This window comes from Macrobrachium nipponense, chromosome 31, assembly GCF_015104395.2.
Source record: "Macrobrachium nipponense isolate FS-2020 chromosome 31, ASM1510439v2, whole genome shotgun sequence".
Taxonomy (NCBI): domain Eukaryota; kingdom Metazoa; phylum Arthropoda; class Malacostraca; order Decapoda; family Palaemonidae; genus Macrobrachium; species Macrobrachium nipponense.
Window position 1 is genome coordinate 43,957,766 of NC_061093.1, and position 21,779 is coordinate 43,979,544.

Consider the following 21,779-nt stretch of genomic DNA (forward strand, 5'->3'; position numbering starts at 1 on the left):
TGGCCACAGCTCTACTACACAAGAGAGTTGTACTTACTCTGGAGTAACCTTTGAACATCCACTGCAACCATTCACTTTTATCTTGGAGACAGATTTTTTCACTTCTACAGAAGTTTTGACCTCTTTCATGGCTTCCACTTCTGTAATTTTCAATGTGTTCTTTTGTGTTTTCATCAGGTTTGGCTCAGATATGGTTATTCCTTACTCTTCTTCTTCTTCTTCCCAGCTGGTTCCCCTTTTTATATGGGGTCGCCGTTTCCATCTATTTCTATCCTGCGCTTCTGCCTCATCAATTCCCTTCTCATGTAAGTCTCCTCTCACACTGTCCTTCCATCTCTTTCATGGTCTCCCTCTCCTTCTTCTTTCTTGAACCTCCATGCCCATAGTATGTCTCTCAGTATGGTCCTCATCTCTCCTCAACAGGTGTCCATAGCATCTCAACCTCCCCTCCTGCACTTTCTTTGATACTTCCACCACCTTAGTTGACCCCCTTATGTAGTACTTTCTGATCCTATCCTCTCTTGTCACCCCAGACATCCACCTAAGCATTCTCATTTCTGTCACATCCATCTTCTCCTCTGCCTTTCTCATGCTTGCTGTTTCCGTACCATACAGCATTGCTGTTCTTACCACTGTCTTGTAAAATTTTCCTTTTAACCTCAGCAGTGCTCTTTTGTCACAAAGAACTCCAGAGGCCGCTCTCCAGTTGTTCCAGCCAGCCTGTACCCAATGTTTTACTTCTTCCATACTTCCTCCAGCGTTAACAAAGGATCCCAAATACTCAAACTTATCAACTCTCTTTATTTGTTCTCACCAAGCTGAATACTTTCTCTATCATCCCCTTCATTGGTGGTACACATATATTCTGTCTTATTCTACTTAATTCTCATTCCTCTGTCCTCCAGTACTTGTTTCCATCTTTCCAATTTCATTTCCAGATCTTCTCTGCTCTCTGCACACAGAACAATATCATCCACATAGAATATGTTCCATGGTACTGCCTCCCTTAATTCCTCTATAACATCCATCACTATGTTGAAGATAAATGGGCTAAGCCTTTCAGGTGAGCCAAAGCACAGTCCTGAGTGAATACCGAAGTGAAAAATTGAGGGGCCATCACTAGACTGAAGCAAAGGGCCTTGATTTGGAAGACTGTCTTCTTGCTGAAGAGGCAAGTTCCTGATGGCTTGGGATATGGAAATATGCATGCTGCTGGTTTATCAAGATCATCAATCTCTCAGATGAATCTAACACCGAGCAAGCAGTTTTCATCATGAATGAAGTGTGACAAATGTACTCGTTCAGTGCTATGAGGGCTATGATTGATCTCCCGTCCTTCAGAAGGATTCTCCACTAGGAAGAAGCATCAGAAGACCCTCAAGGACTGATGTGAAATGACCTTGACTATGCTTTTATGCACCATTCTCTTAACCTCCACTCATATGGCTGGGACTTCAGAAAGTTCACAGCAAAAGTTGAGAACTGTACGGGGGTCATCCACTTTGTTAATTAACTTACAGCCAGTCTAGCACATGTACTGAAGGATACTACAAATATGAAAGGCATAGAGTTTATATTCCCATACAAACATATAATCATTTAAACAATGACAAAAGCATCCATAAAACGGCATTTACTTTGAACACGGACAGAAATTAAGATTATGGATAAAGTTCTCAACTACCTCGAAGGTACTTGGACAAAATAGATGCCTTTACACAATTCTTACATAAAAGTCCAATAAATTTACGTTCTGCATTTTCATCCTAGTATATGAAGACTCAGGTTAGGGAGGTATAGTATGGTAGTCTCTCCTCAACATTTCTATAGAAATAATTATTTCATGGTCAAAGCATGCCATTTTAGTACAGTATTTGGATTGAATCCTCATTCTTTATACGAATACATGTTTCTATGCAGACCCATCTCAACAACAACTATAGTAATGCAAAAGAAGAAAATGCATACAAATAAAGTAAACCAGTGGGTTCTTGAGCAGCCATGTACATGATATGATGACATCACTGGCTTTATTTACTCATTAAATAAAGTGAAAACAGCCCAGCACAGACCTAGAATACCCACAAACCTATGAAATGAAGGCATGACTTCACTGTTTACCAAAAACAGATAAAACTATCTTTAAGCTATACTTACATGTATACTTACAGATAGGTAACTCTAGAAGTTCACCAAATTAGTATTGACTTAAGAGCATCTTTCAGTACCTTTATTTGTTTTCCTTTACCGCTGTCCTAAATTCTTATTTCTACAGTATTGAATCCTAAATTCTTATTTCTATGGTACTGACACCTAAAAAGAAAAACTGAATACTGTATTTAGAAAATAAAATGCCTTGATCACCAGGTTCCCCCATAAAGCGTTATTATAATATGCGCTTTTAACTATTATGACTAGCACATGATTTTCTGTTTTAGTGATATCACTGGAAAATGACATGCATATTTCATTACTCACAAAATTTTCCATTGATTTAAAAATTCCACACACTTTAAAATGATAAAGTTTCAGATTGGTTGTTCTGCAAATCAAATGCATAAAATTTCACTGTTGTCGATTACTGTATATTAAATACTAACACGCAGCTAGTCCTGCATTCAAGTTTTTTCTATTTTTTTATTTTTTTACTTTTGAATGTTTGGAGTAGTAATATATGAAGCAAATCTCAAAACAAAGGCAAAGCGAAAGCAAACCCGTATGAAATAAAAAACTGTATCTATCCATAAATGCAACCTTCAAACCGTTCTTGTTATGAAACAGTTTTGCCAAAGTCATGCATGCACCCATACAGGTTAATATTTGTTTGAAATACTAACAAAGACAAAGGGCACTAAAACACTGATGACATTCAGAACACTGATGACAAATAACAACTGCAGCTACTTAGGTTTATAAATACACTTTGTGCTTGCTCAGATTACAGCTACCAACGCTACTGTGGTACAAAACACACAGATCACTGGTATCAACCAGACACAGTAGGAACTAGTAGTCCAGTAAGAAAAAATGCATGTGGATAAGATAAAAAAAAATACATCCAGATTATAAAAAAACTATTATTACTGGACAACACAATTCATTACTGCAGTAATTTAAAAAATGTTCCACTGAAGGAAACATTTCTACATGTATATTTATGAAAAAAAGTAAAGAAATTAAAAGTTAAATAAAATCAAAAGGTATCATAAATCGGAATAGCAATACCTCTTTCCGCCTGTGTCTTACCATGTCTACTCTCCGACCTATGGACTTTACCCTCCACTCTATGTAGACGGAGGTCCGTAAAGCTACGTTTGAGCTGGGTAAGGACCCCTACGGGCGAAAATATATGGACGATTGTTAGCTGTCATGAAAACAACCATGGACACGACAGGGAGATTTAAAAATTAGGAAAGAAGATAAAGAAATAAGGTTTAATGAATGTTCCATAGGGTAAGAAGTCTTCTAAGATACAACCAACATGAAAACAATTGACGTGCAAAAGGAGACTGCCGTTACAACGTCAACAGCTTGCACCTTGTTGCTATTGTTAAGAATTTAATTTTCCCGTTGTGTGCAATAACAACTACGTTTTTCATATTTACAAAATCCAATTAATGCCAATGGAAATTCAAACACAGATTGGAAGTTTAAGAAAATATGAATTAATTGTATAAATATTAGATAAAAATATTTCAGGCAATGGAATTTTGATGAAAAATTTCAGTAACCTTTAAGAGACATTTATAGATCACTGTTTTAAGCCACTTCACTTTACTGCAAAGTAAGAATGGCTGAAAAACAGACATGTAAGCTACTGGCGTAATGTAGCTGTTAATCTAAGGGAGAAGGGAGCAATGACAAATAAAGCAACACTAAAAACACAGAGTAACAACGGACTTGGAGAAGATTCTCATGCTATATTAGCCCAATTTCTGATTACCAGAGTAAAAAAAATTTGTCTCGATAACGGTGGAGGGCCTACTTCCTTTCTTCATTTACAACTTAAGAACAAGGAATCAACTCACAGGTCAGTCAGTCAGTTTATATTCACGATTTTACTTTGTTAAATGAAAAGTAGTGTTTTCACTTTCTGAATAAGCATCAGCTTAGTATTACAACAAGTACTGTACTATCACTGTAACAGTTTCAAGCAAAAAAAATATGTTAATTTTTTTATCTGTCATTATAGCATGGGCCAATCTTGCACCGAGGAACAAAAGTTTAGGCTGAAATTAACTTCAAAGGTAGAACATCTTAAAAATATTTGTATCTTTAATAATAATAATAATAATAATAATAATAATAATAATAATAATAATAATAATAATAATAATAATAATAATAATATAGTAGTAGTAGTAGTAGTAGCAGCAGTAGTGGCAGTAGTAGTGTATGTCCAATACCAATTTTCTGAGAGGTAAATGTCACACCCAATTCCATAACAAAGTAGTCAAATTTTAAAACATTTTATGGATGAAATGAGGTTTTAGAATAAAATCTCAATAAGTACAAGATCTACTGTAAAATCGTAATCAATGAGTTATAAACATGCAGTACTTCATAGGTTACTCCCAAAATGCATAAGTATTTCTATGAAAAGGAGTTACCTATATATTCTCGTGTTGCCATTTTTCTTATACTTGTGTGTAGTATCAATAAACTCTCTTCCATGCTATAACAATGAGCTGACCAAAAGAGGATGTCAAAACCAGGTCCACAAGACTAAATACATGGAAAGGAAAATCTACAAGTTACAGTCATCGGTTACCTTCAGGATAATGCAACAGAAGAATCGAATCAAAGGCTTCTCACTGAAAAGAACACCACTCCTTTCAATCATTTCTCTATAGCAGGAATGGGAAAATATAACAAAATCCAGTGACATTCCTAGGGGATAGTATCATTCAAGAAAGGATGAAAAGATTCCACGAGAAGAAACTTTATAGACAAAGAGAGAGTTGGTATCTCAATTCCTATGTAATCAAAGGAGTGTCTTTATTCATTTTACACATATATAAGGATGTTCGAACGAGTCAGGGTGTCAGGAACCAAATAAATTCCTGCAGGGAAAGATCATTCAAGTTGGCACAGATATCTATTCTTGAGAGTGATGCAAACATCGTTTCGTGAAACGACTATTCCGAGTCAAATTGCTGTTCTGATTCAAACTGGCCTTCAGCTGCTATATTGTACAGAAATGGAAATGATGTCGAAGAAATAAATAATAAATAGATAAAATATATATGAGGCTCACTTAAGAAAACAATTTTATGAACACCAATTGACATATTGTTCACCAAACATGACAAAGATCATGTTATTGTAAGGAATGGGTCAGAAAATGAGCAAGCATACATGTAAATATGGACATGAAGCATTTTCAAGGGGTAAAAGGCATCCAAAGACACATCATTACCCACAGTTCCATTGGGGGAATGGCTACATTAATACAGAAACTTGGAAATGGGACAGTTCATAATTCCTACTTTGATAGAGCCTAATAAGAATAGAATAACAAAGGAAGAAGGTAAAAGGAGGAGGAAAATTATTGTTATTGTATTAGATGTACGAATAATTCTACATAATTCTAGTCATGCTTTCCACATGGGTTGTAAGTATCATGATAATATTGAATTTTCTCACTTCAGGATTACTACAGTGTTGCAGTTATTTCTCGGTGGTTTAATTTTTCATAGGTACTTTTGTGTAAGTGTAGGGAATCTTTAACATAAAGGAAAGGCAGTACTGATTTCAACATGATGCTATTTGCAGGATGATTATCAACATTTGTTACTCTGAAAGCTATTCCTGTTCTTCAAAGAAAGATTGACAATCTTTGTTGCTCTGAATAATCCTGTTCTTCAAAAGAAGATTGACAATGTTTGTTACTCTGAAAGCTATTCCTGTTCTTCAAAGAACGATTGACAGCGTTCGTTACTCTGAAGGCTATTCCAGTTCTTCAAAGAAAGACTGACATTTGTTACTCTGAAGTTATTCCCATTCTTCAAAGAAAGATTGACAACATTTGTTACTCTGAAAGCTATTCCTGTATTTCAATGGATCACTGACAATGCCTGTTACACTGAAGGCTATTCCTGTTCTTAAAAGGAAGATTGACAATGTTTGTTACTCGGAAAGCTATTCCTATACACAGTTTCAAAACCTATTACACTTTGTAACTAGTAAGGAATCCTTCAGTATGGTTTCAGTCAATCAACACACTATGCATCCATATATACATCACATTGATGTCAAAATATGGCCATTATTTTTCCAATGAGAGAGGAATGACATAATTACAAGGAATGGTGTGGGATATCGACACATGAGTTCAGTTACTTAAAATATTTGCTGATCATCATGGAAGAACAAGAGTGACAGATTTATTGATATCTTTTAAAAAATGTTCAATGTCTCTCTTCTTTTTCTATCTCTCTCTCTCTCTCTGTACAATAAAAGCTTATTGCAGTTTTGTTTTTACAAAAATCTTTATTAATTCCTGATTGGTTCCCAGTTTACTAAATTGCTTCTCTAAAGTGTTATGTCTTTATTCACATAAGTTTCATTTTCACAGCATTTTATCACATGCCTGTTTTATGCTGCATCTTGAAGACACTCCAAAATTAGCAGTCAATTTCTAAAGCTTTTATCATTCCATAATTTGTATAAAAAAGAGAATAGTTCAATTTCTATTAATTATAATTTGTAATACAAAAAAATGTTCACGGTCCTAGGAAAGCTATTTCATACTTGAGCAATGAAGTCTGACTGATGGAAAAAGCCAAGGCCCTTAAATGAATAGTAATAAAGTAGTATCTGTTTTCTGCAGAACTATGACAGTTATGATCGATGATGGCTTAATAGTAAATCTACAGAATAATGCAATGCTAAATGTTTGTCAAGATAGTTTATCTTATAATGATGGTAGACTTACATACATGAACAGACACACTCAAGCTGAAAGGCTATATATTGCATTCCTGACATCTGTGGCTGCTATAGGCCATTATTTGTCAGGCAACACACCCCACAATTTTCACCAAAGGGATGATGTGAATAATTTAAAAAAACAACTGCTAATATGACAAAAATTTCATTTTGTACTTACAATCACATTCCTTTATTGCTATTCTTATTACATAGTAACAATACAACATCCCTTTAATGGACATCATTTTTAGTGTTACTAAATGACCTTAAAACAGTAATGAACCTCTGCGATTCTTTGTGTCACACCCTCCTCTAATAGATCATTTATCAAAATCTTTAATGAATTCTGATTTTTTTAATTGCTGTTTACTATACAATGAAAATCTCTTGAACATCCTAATACTAAGACCTAAATATGTAGAAAAAAATGAGTACATTCATTGATGCATATCTATTTATATAACTTATTCCCACACACACATATACTATATACATACAGGCAGTCACCGGTTATCGGCAATACAAACGTTTTATGGGGCTTGTCTAGTGATGACAATAACTGAATATATGCGTCAATCCCAGTTTAACAGTGGCGCCAATCCTCAGTTAGCAGCGTCAATAACAAGGGATCGCCGCTATTATCGCCGATTTTTGGTTATTGTCATGCAATTGGGAATGGGAAAGGCCCCACGAATAACCAGGAAATGCCGCATATCGGCCCGATTTTTTTTGGTTATTGTCATGCAATTGGGAATGGAAAGCCCCACCGATAACCAGGAACTGCCTGTAATATATATATATATATATATATAATATATATATATATATATATATATATATATATATATATATATATAGTATCATTCGAGCTACAAATGTCCTTTAATATCTAATTTGCTCTACCTCGGAATTGATATATTTTCATATATGTACTGAAGGGGAATTTTAGTTGATAATTTCATCCCCTCATGGGATCGAACCACTGTCCAGTGGACGAGAACGAAATCAGGACGGACAGTGACGTTGCCGAATCGGCAACAGAAAGGCAACGTCACTGTCCGTCCTGATTTCGTTCTCATCCACTGTACAGTGGTTCGATCCCATAGGGGACGAAATTATTATCAACTAAAAATACCCCCTTCGGTACATATATGAAAATATATCAATTCCGAGGTAGAGCGAATTAGATATTAAAGGACATTTGAAGCTCGAAAGATTTATATGAATCACGGTGATGTGATAATTATTCATATATATATATATTATATATATATAGTATATATATATATATATTATATATATATATAAAATGTAAATAAATTCTTCTGTTAAAACAGGATACATCTTAAGTATGAAAGACCCATTAAAACACTCTGGTTTAAAGCTAAAGACTATATTTTGGTGGACTGACTCCCACCCTTATCAAGTATCAAGTACTACTTGATAAGGCTGGGAGTCAGTCCACCGAAATACAATCCTTAGCTTTAAACCAGATTGTTTTAATGGGCCTTTTATACTTGAGATGTATCTTGTTATAACAGAAGAATTTATTTACATACACACACACACACACATGTATGTCACCACAATGACATGATTTTTTCAGCGTTTATGCTAAATTTGATTGCGAAATGCTTTATTCTTTTATTTATTTTGTTAAGTATAGCTATCATTAAACAATACTGTCTCACTCAGCGCACTGAACACTGGCCCAAGTATGACTGTTTTTTTATTGTTACTGTATTGCATTTGATTGTTTTTAGATCTTATCGTTGTTAAATTTACTGTGAAATTCCCTATTATTTTTTTATGTGAATTGTTACTGTTAAATATATAGTAATATTTTAACTGTGTCTTTTATTTCTCTCCTCAACGATAAAAACACTCCCTCGTTCAATCTCAAGTTAGCTGTTTGTGACACCACCATGGGGACGTATGATTTTGTACATCTTTTATGCCAAATTTTATGTTGAATAGTTTAAGCTTTCATTCATTTTGTGGAATACTAGTTATCATTAAACTATACATTGTAAAGGAAAATTATATATTGTAAAGGAAAAAACATGTTAATGGAGTTTTTTTGTAGGACGTGGTAGGCCATCAAATACAAGTATAAACAAAATACTAATCAGTCTGTTCGAAGTATGAGTATTTGTTCGACAAATGACAAAAATTTTATTTTTTAAATTTCGCTCAAAAAACAGTGTGTTTAATATAAACATTAGACAACTGAGGTACCACTGTATACACAAACACACACACACACACAACATATATATATATATATATATATATATATATATATATATATATATATATATATAGTATAGATGTTAAGGTGCCATAACTCTATTATCAGTACCTTATGGCGCTGATAACAGAAACTTGGCCCATTATGGCCCCATAAGTCGCCGAATTTATGGCGCTAGACAAGCCCCACAAACTGGATAGCTATTAGCAGAGTCTGCAGATAAAAGCAGACTGCCTGTACATATGTGTGTATTATATACATAGTACATATATGTATGAATGTATACAGGCAGTCCCCGGAGGTTTGGTATTACGGCTTTTGTCTAGCAACAACAATAACTGGGTCTTCAGTGCCAACATGCGCCAATCTCTGGTTAACCTTGCTGTTATCAACGATTTTTGGTTGTCGTCAAGCTGTAGGGAACAGAACCCAAGTAAATAACTGGGGACTGCCTGGATACAGTCGACCCCTGCTATATTCGCAGACTCCAGATTCGCGGCCTCACATATTTGCGGATTTCTCTATGGACCTTATATATATACCGATTATTTGCGGGAAATTCGCGTATTCACTGTATTTTTCTATGAAAAATATCCACAAATTACTTAACTTGCATATCAATTTCATAATTAAATGTACTCTGTGATAAAACTAAAGAAACCAGGAATAAACATTTTTAATATGTTTATCTTGAGTTTGAACTAACAAAATAGGCATTTTTAAACTTTTTTATAGGGGTTCTAAGTACAGTGGTACCTCGACAAACGAAAGTCCCAGCTTACGAAAAATTCAAGTTAAGAAAGCAAATACGAAGATTTTTTGGCTCTACATACGAAAATAATTCAGGTTATGAAAGGTTGTTGCTGTAAAGTCCCGAGATTCACCCGGACCACCGAGAACAATTTTAAAACTCGTGCCCCGCCAACTGAGTAGACTTGCAACCATCCTCCCACTCTCCCATTGGTTCCTGATGCTAGTCACCGCCATAAGATCCTGCTCTCCTATTGGTCAGCATCTCTTCCATCGTCCTCTACGTAAAGGCGTTCTTCTTCAGCCATTGCTTTGCACCAGTGTTATCATACACACGCGGAATTCGTTCGTTCACATATACGATTTTGTTTGTTATCGTAAATTCGTGTTAGTGATTTCGTTGTACTACTTTATCGTGTTGGGTGAGAACTTAATTAGTATACTACATAACTTAATTACGTAAAGTATGGTCATGGGTCCCAAGAATTGCTGAAGTTCACGGAAAGAAGAGGATGCTTTCTATGCAGACAAAAATGGAGATAATTGAAAAGTATGAAACTGGAATGTGGTTGAGTGTGATAGCTAAGGAATATGGCCGAAATCCGTCGATGATAGGCACCATCCTTAAGCAGAAGGAAGCCATCAAAGCAGCTACACCTTCCAAGAGCGTGACTATTTTGTCCAACAAGAGGAGCCACATGTATGATGAGATGGAGAGGCTGCTTCTTCTATGGATTGAGGACAAAGAAATCGCTGGCGATATGATAACCGAGACAGCAATCTGCCAGAAGGCCAGCGCTTTTTTAGGCGATTTGATTGCCCAGGCCGAAGACGACGGAAGAGAGGGGACATCGACAGCAACCCCAGACTTCAAGGCTTCTCGGGGGTGGTTTGATAAATTCCGTAAACAGACTGGCATCCATTCGGTGGTGAAGAAATTGAAATTTTGTAAAAAACGTAAAGTATATATATATATATATATATATATATATATATATATATATATATATATAAATTAATTTTAAGTTTTTTGTAAAGTTAAGAGTTAACGTTTTGTGCCATTTGTTAATGTGTTTCGTAAAGTTTAGTGTTAATGTTTCCTGACATTTTTTAATGTGTTTCATAAAGTTAAGTATACGTACAAGTTTTCTGCCATTTGTACTCCTCCTCTGTCGCCACTTTCGGAGATCGCCTCACTCGAAAGGTAAGGTTCCACATTTTACTACATACGTACATATGTACGTACAGTATTTCTTGTATACCATGTACACTAATACACTTTATTTACAGGTATGTAGTACATATTAGTAGTATATATGTAGTTTAAGTTAGGTATTGAATGGTCCAAATTGTTGTATTTCATTGTTTATTGGTCAATTTAGTTTTATTATAAAATTGGGTGTTTTTGTAGGGCTTGGAACGAATTAGGCAATTTACATGTAAAACGTGGTTCAAGATACGAAAAACTCAGATTACGAAGGCCACCTCGGAACGGATTAATTTCGTATCCTGAGGTACCACTATATTTGCAGATTCTAGCTATTCGAGGGGGGGCAGGGGAGGGGGGTCTGGTATGCTTACCCAGCAAATATGGGGGTCCACTTTATTTATGTTAAATTGTAATTGCCACAATGCCCTCTTAACTTCTCAAATTCTTCACACTTTTTTTGATACTCTCTTTGTCACTACAAAGCCTTAGATCTAAATGCAGGAAATAATAAGCAATTCTGATGTCTGGTGGCAGGATCTGAACCCGCATCCAGGGTATCAGATCGAAGACCTGACCAAATGACTTTGTTCTAATACTCTGGATGAAGGTGAGACTCCTTCTACTGGACATCAGAATTACTTCATATTCCAAATTCGAGAATTAAGAGGACATTGTGGCAATTAAAATTACATACATATCAGGTAAAATGTGACCAGTAGATATTCTTGCTCCCTCTTCTCTCTCTCTCCTCTCTCTCTCTCTCTCTCTCTCTCTCTCTCTCTCTCTCTCTCTCTCTCTCTTTCTCTCTCTCTCTCTCTCTCTCTCTCTCTCTCTCTACAAACATACATATATACATATATATATATATATATATATATATATATATATATATATATATATTATATATATATATGTATATATATATATATATATTGTATGTATGTGTGCCAACTGCTTACTGCGGGAGTATAAAGGTGTATAATTGTCTTTATAAACCAAAACATTCTTGGATGAACATCAATATAAATAGTTTGTCTGAGAGAGAGAGAGAGACGAGAGAGAGAGAGAGAGCAGAGAGAGAGAGGTGTGAGAGAGAGTTGAGAGAGATAGAGAGAGAGAGAGAGAGAGAGAGAGAGAGATATTCAAATGATCAATGTCAAATAAAATAAAATTTTCACTGTGCAGGATGGTTCCTGTTAGTGAAACTATGCTTTTTGAATTACTGATTAAAGAATATAATTTATGATCTACAAAAAACTGGACTTCTGATTCCAGCAGCACAATTCTTGTAACCGAATGAGAAGGCAATTTCAGAAAATACCTATTTCAACTTCAATAGCATTTAGGATGGATATCTAATCCTTGAACATTTTTTCAATAACACGTGGCACACGTGGCATCTACTGGATTAAATATCAGTTTTCATGTCCTCTAATCATATCATGTCATATCCAGAGATATTTTGCTTATATCAGCATCTACTGCAATATTCTATGCTAAGCATACAAAGCTGCACTACGTTAAAAGTACTTCCCAAGGAGTTTCAGCACATTTGCAATATATGTAACACCCATTATTTCTTATTTATGAATGGTAATTACAATTTATATGTACACCACCTACAGTGCAATAATAATGTCATTATTGAAAAATACATGAGTAACATTTTAAGAAGTCACAAAAAGTTTTCACCAGTGTTAAAAGATAAGGTACCAATTTTCTGAGTAACAGCAACAAAACTGCAGATGCAAAAGGGTTCTCAGACACAGAGTGAATGGAGAATTATAAAGAAATGAACAAATTAAGGACAACAGATGGGATAAGTTTTCATACTGCTGTCCCATAAGAATTCTTTTCCGAGGTACGTACTTATAAACCTTTATGTAAAACTGGGTTAGAAGCCACACATTGGTATTACTATTTGCATCCAAAGAAAGAAGTTACCTGAACATCTCAAAAGAATTATTTCTCACCTGTTATGGAATTGAGGGTACCAGATCGTTGTTTTTGCTCAAAATTGAGGTTTAAAGGAGTGACGTCTTGACCAGCTTTCTCTGGAGAACATTCTAGAATGCCACCTCCTAACACTGGCTGTTTTTCCTCCCTGAAGATAAGGCATTTTACAATTAGCATCGTCCTCCATCTGTCACCAAAATGTTTACTGTACACACACACACACACACATATGCATACACACACACACACACACACACACACACACACACATATATATATATAATTATATATATATATATATATATATATATACTATATATATATGTATATATATATATATAATATATATATATAAACATGAGAGGGTAAACTTTAAAGGTAACAGGATATTTTCCTATATAAACATGTGGCAATGAAAATTGGGAGTGCTGAAAAGGGCAATCATAATTAACAATGATTAAAAAGCTAAAATTAATAAGATAATCACCACATCCATTCTGGTGTTCACTTGAAAAGAATACTACTGGAAGGTGAAAATTGTACAGTTGGCATGTCACAACCAGCACAGTTAGTGAAAAGAATAATTTGCTCTTCTGCAGGACTATGTTTAGACTTGTAATCATGCACTGTAAAAATCTGCCAAGTTAGCTTTTCAGACGAAAGGTCTCCATAAGACCGTTCAGGAGGGCCTTGCTATTCATCATGAACTCACTGAAGAAAAAGCTGTGATTCCTACACCAACTGGGTCTTCAAATATATAAGAACCAAAACCAAGATTTCCTAAAAAACTATAAACAGTTCACTTACTCATAAGCAATACTTCTAAATATAAAACAACCAAGTGATTAAGTAGAAATTACAGTCAACAGATAAGGTAACAATATACCATACTTAAAAAGAAGTCTCAAACTATATACCATACATATAGTCATACTATAAACTATACCAACCAAGTAATTAATATGTATATAATTCTATTGTGTTACTTTGCATGTATTCAAGTACCGAAATTCACCTGTCACCACGAGGTACTCTAGACAAAATATGGGGTCTCAGTAGCTTTATGTGACATATTTATAATATAAGAATCACTACCAACTGAAATTTTTAGCTATACAGGATCTCAAGTAATTAAAGTGTTAATAATACAAACAATTTTATGCTTCTTTAAAAAAAAAACTTACATTGCAACATCTCTAGTGAAAATATAAAAATAATGTAAAAATATCAATAGATTGATTAGATCTGTAAATTATTAAGTACATTAATCATTATTTATGGTTTCAATACAAAAATAATAATACAAAGGGAAAATTAATTAATGAAGTATATAAAGTTGGCTTTTGAACTTCCTGGGGTTTTTAAAGCTCACCTCTAAAGGAAGTAAACTTTTTCTCTAAAACAGATATTTAAAATAAAATACGTACATACATCTTTTATTATCAAACAACATGACCAGTGGCCACTTGGTGAATGATTAGAACAAACAATCATGGACTTACTGGTCATAGTATAGGCAGTCATATTACCTCTATACCATCTTTTTTTCCTACTGGCCACCAATAAGGGATGACATTGAATGGACAAAGGTGAAGTTTCCTTCTTAACTTTTCTTTGCATGCATAGCTTTGAAATAAAACTTAATTCTAAAATATTTCTCCCTGAGATTTCCTAGACTGCCTGTCTTTTATAATTTAGCAGACTTAAACTAACATCTCTCAAGTTTAAGGGTAGAAAAAACAAAACTGAGACGCAAGACCAACCAATGTTCCATCCCTTCCGAGTCTCATACGTACTGACCAAATTCTGCAGCACTTCCACAATATTTATTGTTGTCATTTTTCCTTTCATTCTCTTACAACATTTTGTGCCATATTCATGCGACTATTACAATTCACCAGGAGAAGATAGCCACATTCTGTTTCCAAATCCTTTAATAGAATTAAAGACCATTATACTCGACATGCAAGGCAACTACAACAATGGGGTTTAATGTGGAAGCTCTGTACTTTTTGGAAGGTGACTTTTATTGCTTGTGATCTGCACTGAATGAAAAGGCAAGTGAACTACTATACCTATACTCATGAAACCAAAGATAAGGACAAATAGCGATGACCCTTTCTATCATAAGATCCTTATTTTGATTTTCAAAGGATCCTTCCACTGAAGAATGCCAATTCATTTACAAAACATCTATTGTATATCCTTGAGATTTATGATATAAACGAACTTTAATCTCTTCGCACTTCAACACTATGAAATTTAACTTGTCAGCTTTTAAAATCCTTATGTGGGAATGGGGAGAAAACAAAATTCTGGAAGAGCTACAACCACTTAACTATCATGAAAGCACCATCCTTTACTTTCCCATTGAAAGAAACTGCAGTCAACACATATGGTAAAGATACAAGATGTAATATCCTAGTAAAGTAAGTAAATTGCAAAGCAACACCTGAAACTAGGAGCTAACAAAAAGGTCTCAAAACACTGACTACCTGAAGAAAATTAAGGGATCATAACAGCATAAGGTTCTCTAAACCCTGCATGGCGCTGGACAGCATGTTTATCACTAAGCATCAAACCTTGAATATTTCTGTTGATATTTCTTAATAATGGATGTGGAACAAGAATACAGTCCAACGCTATGCGCTAAGCGAACATAGATACATCTGTAAGTTACAGTTTCGTTACACTTATGGGCTAACAGTACTATACAGGGTCAAGTTACACCGTTACATCACAAAGTTCAGCTTTCTTCTTCTGACTGTCTACCAAATGTCCATCTGGGGTTTATTCTGCAAACTTTATAAGAGGTATCCATTGCCTTCTCTAGTATAATACTACTGAATATGACAAAACTAATAAAAAAGCTCATATAGAATTTATGAAGAGCTACTGATAAAGATGACGTTACACGCCATTCCATCTATGGTAACAAAAATATGAACACAAGAATTTAAATAACCATGCCCTTGGTTAAATTTACAATGTGAAACAGCTGACAGACTCTCCAAACAAGCAAGAATGCTTCCATGACATTAATGACTGTGAATAGCAATGGGGCAGATAATCAGAAGATCTAATTTAGAAGACTGACAAACAGAGCGATGAACGCAACTAAAAGACCACACAAAGTTCGAATGCAAGCTAGAACTTACTCTTCGTGCAAGACTTCAGAACTGGAGTGATATTGTTCAGCTTCGAGACTGTCAGGGGGAAGCATGTGTTACCAACAGTAACATGTGCAGTGTATATATATATATATATATATATATATATATATATATATATATATATATATTATATATAATATATATATATATATATATATATATATATATATATATATATATATATATATAAACTGTTATAGAGCACTAAGTTTCAGGATTTTATTAATTAATGCAGAAATAAAAATTCATGCTCCAGAGTACTCAAGAAATCATAAAATACAAAAAAATCTAAGGTCTAATATTTTCAATTTAGTCAGTTGCGATTGCACAATAAATAATAATGAAAATTTCACTGCATTTACTAACATGATATTTGGATATTAATGAATTATTTGCATACCTTTATGAGTGCATTCAGTTTACAACTACAGCTACAGAAAAGGACGACAGAAAAACAGAAATGGATCAAATAGTGCTGAGCCTAATCTAAATTTATACAAAATGAAAGATCTTAACAAAAAAATGTCTATAACCAATTATAACCAGCAATTGGATTGTAAATTTTGGGGGACCGCAAACCTAACATGATTCACACTCAAGGTCTCTATCAATTACGACAGTGGAAAAGATGAAAATACTTACGAATCACTCTCATCACCACTTGAACCCGGTCTCTGATAACGTCTACGACGCACTCTAGGCGGTCTCAGGACAGACTTTCTGATGTCATCTGTCTCCTGGGAGTTACTTCTCTCTCTGCCAAGCATGTATTTTTTGTGCAGTATCGTTGGGTCAACACCAACTACTTCCTCCTGCAAAAGGGCACCAAGAAAGAATTTAATTTCCTGAGCATTAAGTTCATTTCAAAATCACACTGGCTATGGGATAGACTTCAGTACTACAGATTCATCCATCTACTATGGTTGCAGTTGATAGACAAAATAATTGTATTTGTTCTTCTATAAAATGTTCCATTTCAAGTTCATTATTTTACTAATATTAAAATGTTTAACTGTATTTTTGGGCAACCAAAATACACAGATCGACTTCTTTAAATTCTGTCATATTCTCTTCTTATCAAGCAAAACGTGGATTATAAAAAAAACTACCTTTCAATGTATAATCTGCTAAAAAAGGGAGTCTACAAATCCAATCAAACTAAATCAAAATGCAGTTTTCAAAAGAGTTTTGCACAGAAATTTGATCCAGACAGTATCATAATACACACACGCATACATATTTATATTTACACAATACATATATATGTAATGCACACACATATATACATATAGATAGATAGACAGATAGGTAAAAAGGCCCATAAAAATATGATAGATGATGCAACCACATATACTTTGAATACAGTCAACTTCGTTATTTGCGGTCTTCCCAAATTTCTCTATGGAACATATATATACATTATTTGCATAAAAATCACCTATTTGTGATATTTTTTATCAAGAAATATTCATTAATTACGGTTTTTTATATAAAGTTTTAATTACTCAATGCACTTTTGTGATAAAACTATTAAAATACTCTGGTATAAGCATTTTTAGCCTTTTTTGTGTTTGAACTGTCAAAATAGGCAGTTCTGGGCATTTTTAGAGGGGTTTCAAGTATATTCCTGAATTTAAGCTACATTATCAAGACTCAAGAGGTTGTGGTACATAGTATCCCCGTGAATACCAGGGGCCTGTACTTCTGGGCTCTTGATCAGGACTACAAAAGTCATTAAAAATATGTTAGGTTACAGTAAAATACATTCATACACATATATACAGGTACTCCTCATTTAACGACGTAATCATTTCATGACAACTCTGAGTTATGACGGCAACACGGACGGAAAGAAAAAAAAAACCATAAAATGAAAATAAAAATATTGCCTAGGGTAAAATACCAAATGGCCGGCCTCTACCTTAGTGCGACCACCTTTCCGAAAAATTACTTCATCACATCCTGTAACTCTTGACATTAGTCAAGAGTTAGCGTCCGTTGAAGCAACACCTCGAGACCTCTAGTTTCCTCTCGAACTAAGTTTTTCTCCCAAGTTACAAATTAAGGCCATAATTTCCAATTTTCGGGAAGGTGGTTGCACTATGGTAGAGGCTGCCCACTTGGTATTTTACCCTAATGATGGCCGAGAGAAAGGCTATTCAGTGCTGATAATCTAGCCTAGCCAAGGTTTTGAAAACCTTGAAATCTATGGCTAAAACAATAAATAAGGCTTAAATATACTTTGTAAAGAAAAGCTATGCAGTTGAACCTCTTAAAACCAACATTCTACAGTCCGTGAACTCCAGTGGTTCGGCTTGATTCAGCTTTCTAGGGCTAATAGTCGTCAACGTCTCACATCTGGGGAATGACTGGACGCATGGTCCAGCTGTATTTATATGCATATGGGAGAGGTAAGGTTACCAGACGTCCCGTTTTTCTGGGACATGCCTGAATTTGATGATTTTGTTCCCCTCTGGGACACCCATATTGTCCCGATTTTAGGTCATCACAATAAAAAAACATATTTATACTTTATACTGAGCGTGTATTCTAAATCATGAATATCCAGTGGACTGATGAACGAAACAAGTTGTATGTGGCTTCGGTAGAAGCCATCTTACAGTGCACATGAAATCTTAACTTTCAGTAAAGAATTTTATAGGCCAGTGCTAGAAAATAAGGACCTATTGAAAAAAGCAATATCATCAGAGAAATATAATTAAAGATTTAAGTTCAATATTTGTACATATAAATTTCTTATTTTTATTTATACTCATATGCTCCAAATGAAAGTTATGTATTGTTTGTATTGATCATTAGTTTTCCAATTATTCTCCTTTTGTTTGGTTTCTGTATTGTTTGCATTGATTATTAATTTTCCAAATTGTTTTCCTTTTGTTTTCTTTATACCAAAATAAAATTCTTGCTTTATGTTTTTCACTCATGTGATAATTGTCTCTTCATTTTTATAATATACTGGTCTGGGTGTCTATATAGGTATAAATTTAAGTTGCCCCAGATTTCTAATCTTGTAATCTGGCAACCCTAACTTTCTTCAATCAATACTTTAATTCGCCTTTTTCTCCCGTGTAGCCCCGCCCTCATGACCTTGGCCTTGCTTTGTGTGGCTTCTCCCAGGTGCGCGTTGCCAATGTAGTCTCTTGTGTTTCTGCATGTCCTCTTTTCTATTGTTGCTTCCAGTACTGCCTATCATTACATTGTTTGCACATATGAAGGTATTTTCTACAATCAGTCTGGCCGTTTTATTAGTGTTCTTGTAAAGAACGGTAAGCCTGTCCAGTCATATACACAATAATAGAAAAGAGGACACACAACAACAAAAGAAACCACATGGACAATGATCACCTGGATGAAGCCACAGGCAGAGAAAGGCCAGGTCATGTGGGTGGGGCTAAACAGGAGAAGAAGTACAATTAAAAGATTGAAGAAAGCCAGCAAATGGAATTAGAAAAACAAGTGGTTTAATTTCCTCCCCTTACACATAAATACAGCTGGACCATGTCTCTAGTCATTCCAAAGATACCAGACAATGAGGACTGTTAGTCCTATAAAGCTTGTAACTTCTCTTGAATAAATATCTAGGCTAGATACCATCCAGTTTCAATGAAGTCCTGTTAGTAATTGTATTGATGTACAGAACAACTGTGTAAGTGATAAAGGTTTATATATATATATATATATATAATATATATATATATATATATATATACTATATATATATATCTAATAAAAGGAGCCCATAAAAACACAAAATGTAGAGAGAAAAGTTACTATATTTCAGAGACTGCTGTCTCTCTCTTCAGTTATAATTAATAACATCTAATAAAGTTAGATGGTTATAATAAGTAGATCCGACAAAGACGGCAAAAATTGTAATAATGGACAAAGACTTCTACCTCGACAAAATCAACCAGCTCCTTAGCGACACAAATACTTACGAAAAACTGACGAAAAATCCCCTCCAGAACGTTCCCACAGAATTTTTTCTTTTCGGAAAGTAAGATTAATTGGCCAAGACAAAAGAGTATTGAACTATTAGAGAAATTTAAAGTAATTAATCCTAAATTACCTACTTTTATGGTCTTCCCAAAACTCACAAAGGCAATCTTCCATTCAGACCCATCGTTCATGCGCCGGAGCTTTCAATTACAAAATTTCTAAATGGTTAGCTGGCCTCCTTTCTCCTTTTTTTGAGGCACTTTTTCTCCCAGTCACATCAAACATTCGGAAGACTTTTGTCACAAATTCAGAGAAGCACATATACCACTTCACAACATAAAACTTTTAAGCCTTGACGTAGACTCCCTATTCACAAAAGTACCAGTACAGGACGTTCTTCAGTTTTAAGGGAAAAATTATCCCCTATTCAGATCATTTCCCTTTGGCACTTGACAAATTAATAAAGTTAGTTGAATTATGTGCATCTAATAACGTATTTTCATTCGGGGAATCATTCTACAAGCAAAAAAATTCGGGTGTAGTATGGGTAGTCCTTTAAGTCCTATTTTAGCCAATCTGTACATGGAATACTTTGAAACTACAGTAATAAATGCAATAAAACCCAAAAACATGCTGTGGATGAGATACGTGGATGACATACTAACATTTTGGGATAATAAGTGGGGTAATTTTAATGAATTCCTCTCAAAATTAAACGCATTAGTGCCCAGCATCAAATTTAAAGTTGAATGGGAAACAGACAACAAAATTCCTTTTCTTGATGTTTTAATAATCAGAGACACGACAGAATACAATTTACCATATACAGAAAACCAACGTTCTCACTTTCATATATTCACTACTTTAGCTATCATGACAATACTATCAAGATAGGTCTAGCTAGCAACCTATTCTTAAGAGCCTTACGAATTTGTTCCCCAGATTTCCTGGAAAAAGAATTTGAACTAATTCGCAAGCAACTTTCATCTTTAAAGTATCCTGACCATATAATTGAGAAGCAATTCAAAAGCCAAACGTAATTTTCTACCGACCCCCTAAAGACAAGACCAGAGACACACCCAACAATAAAATAAAAATTCCCACCTGGAGACGATTAAGAGAGTAACTCACACCCTTGGGAAATCCAACCCTATTGCATTTACCTACCCAAATACCTTAGCCAAACCCCTGATTAACGTCCAACAAAAGACATCGCCCAAAGACTCTGGGGTATATGAGATCCCATGCCAGGACTGTGACCAATCTTACATCGGATTTACAGGTAAATCACTTCCCCAGAGATTAATACAACACAAACGGTCAGTTAGGTATGGACAACAGAACTCGGCTATTTTCAACCATATAAATGAACATAACCATAGAATAAACTGGAATATGTCACGTGTAATTTATAGCAGCAACTGCCGGCGGTACAAGAGTCAAATGATGGAATCGGCCTTAATAAAAGAGAAGCAGGTAATGAACATCTCAAAAGGAATTGGACATCGGACATCGTTCATTCAACCAACGCTTAAGAAGATTAAAG

The 21,779-nt window shown here is 34.6% G+C and overlaps 1 protein-coding gene across 3 annotated transcripts in view; it reads right to left on the minus strand.

The window, feature by feature from the left end:
* Positions 1 to 21,779, minus strand: part of LOC135206936 (potassium voltage-gated channel subfamily H member 2-like) — a 1,544,997-nt gene that overhangs the window by 93,386 nt on the left and 1,429,832 nt on the right. For 2 of the 3 annotated variants that reach the window (XM_064238442.1, XM_064238443.1), the window contains exons 13-16: positions 16,916 to 17,085; positions 16,259 to 16,306; positions 13,118 to 13,248; positions 3,247 to 3,333 (exon numbers count right to left, since the gene is read on the minus strand). In XM_064238442.1, the coding sequence (XP_064094512.1) occupies positions 3,247 to 3,333; positions 13,118 to 13,248; positions 16,259 to 16,306; positions 16,916 to 17,085 (436 nt within the window). The remainder of the gene's footprint in view (positions 1 to 3,246; positions 3,334 to 13,117; positions 13,249 to 16,258; positions 16,307 to 16,915; positions 17,086 to 21,779) is intronic. The other variant, XM_064238441.1, reaches the window with a different exon arrangement.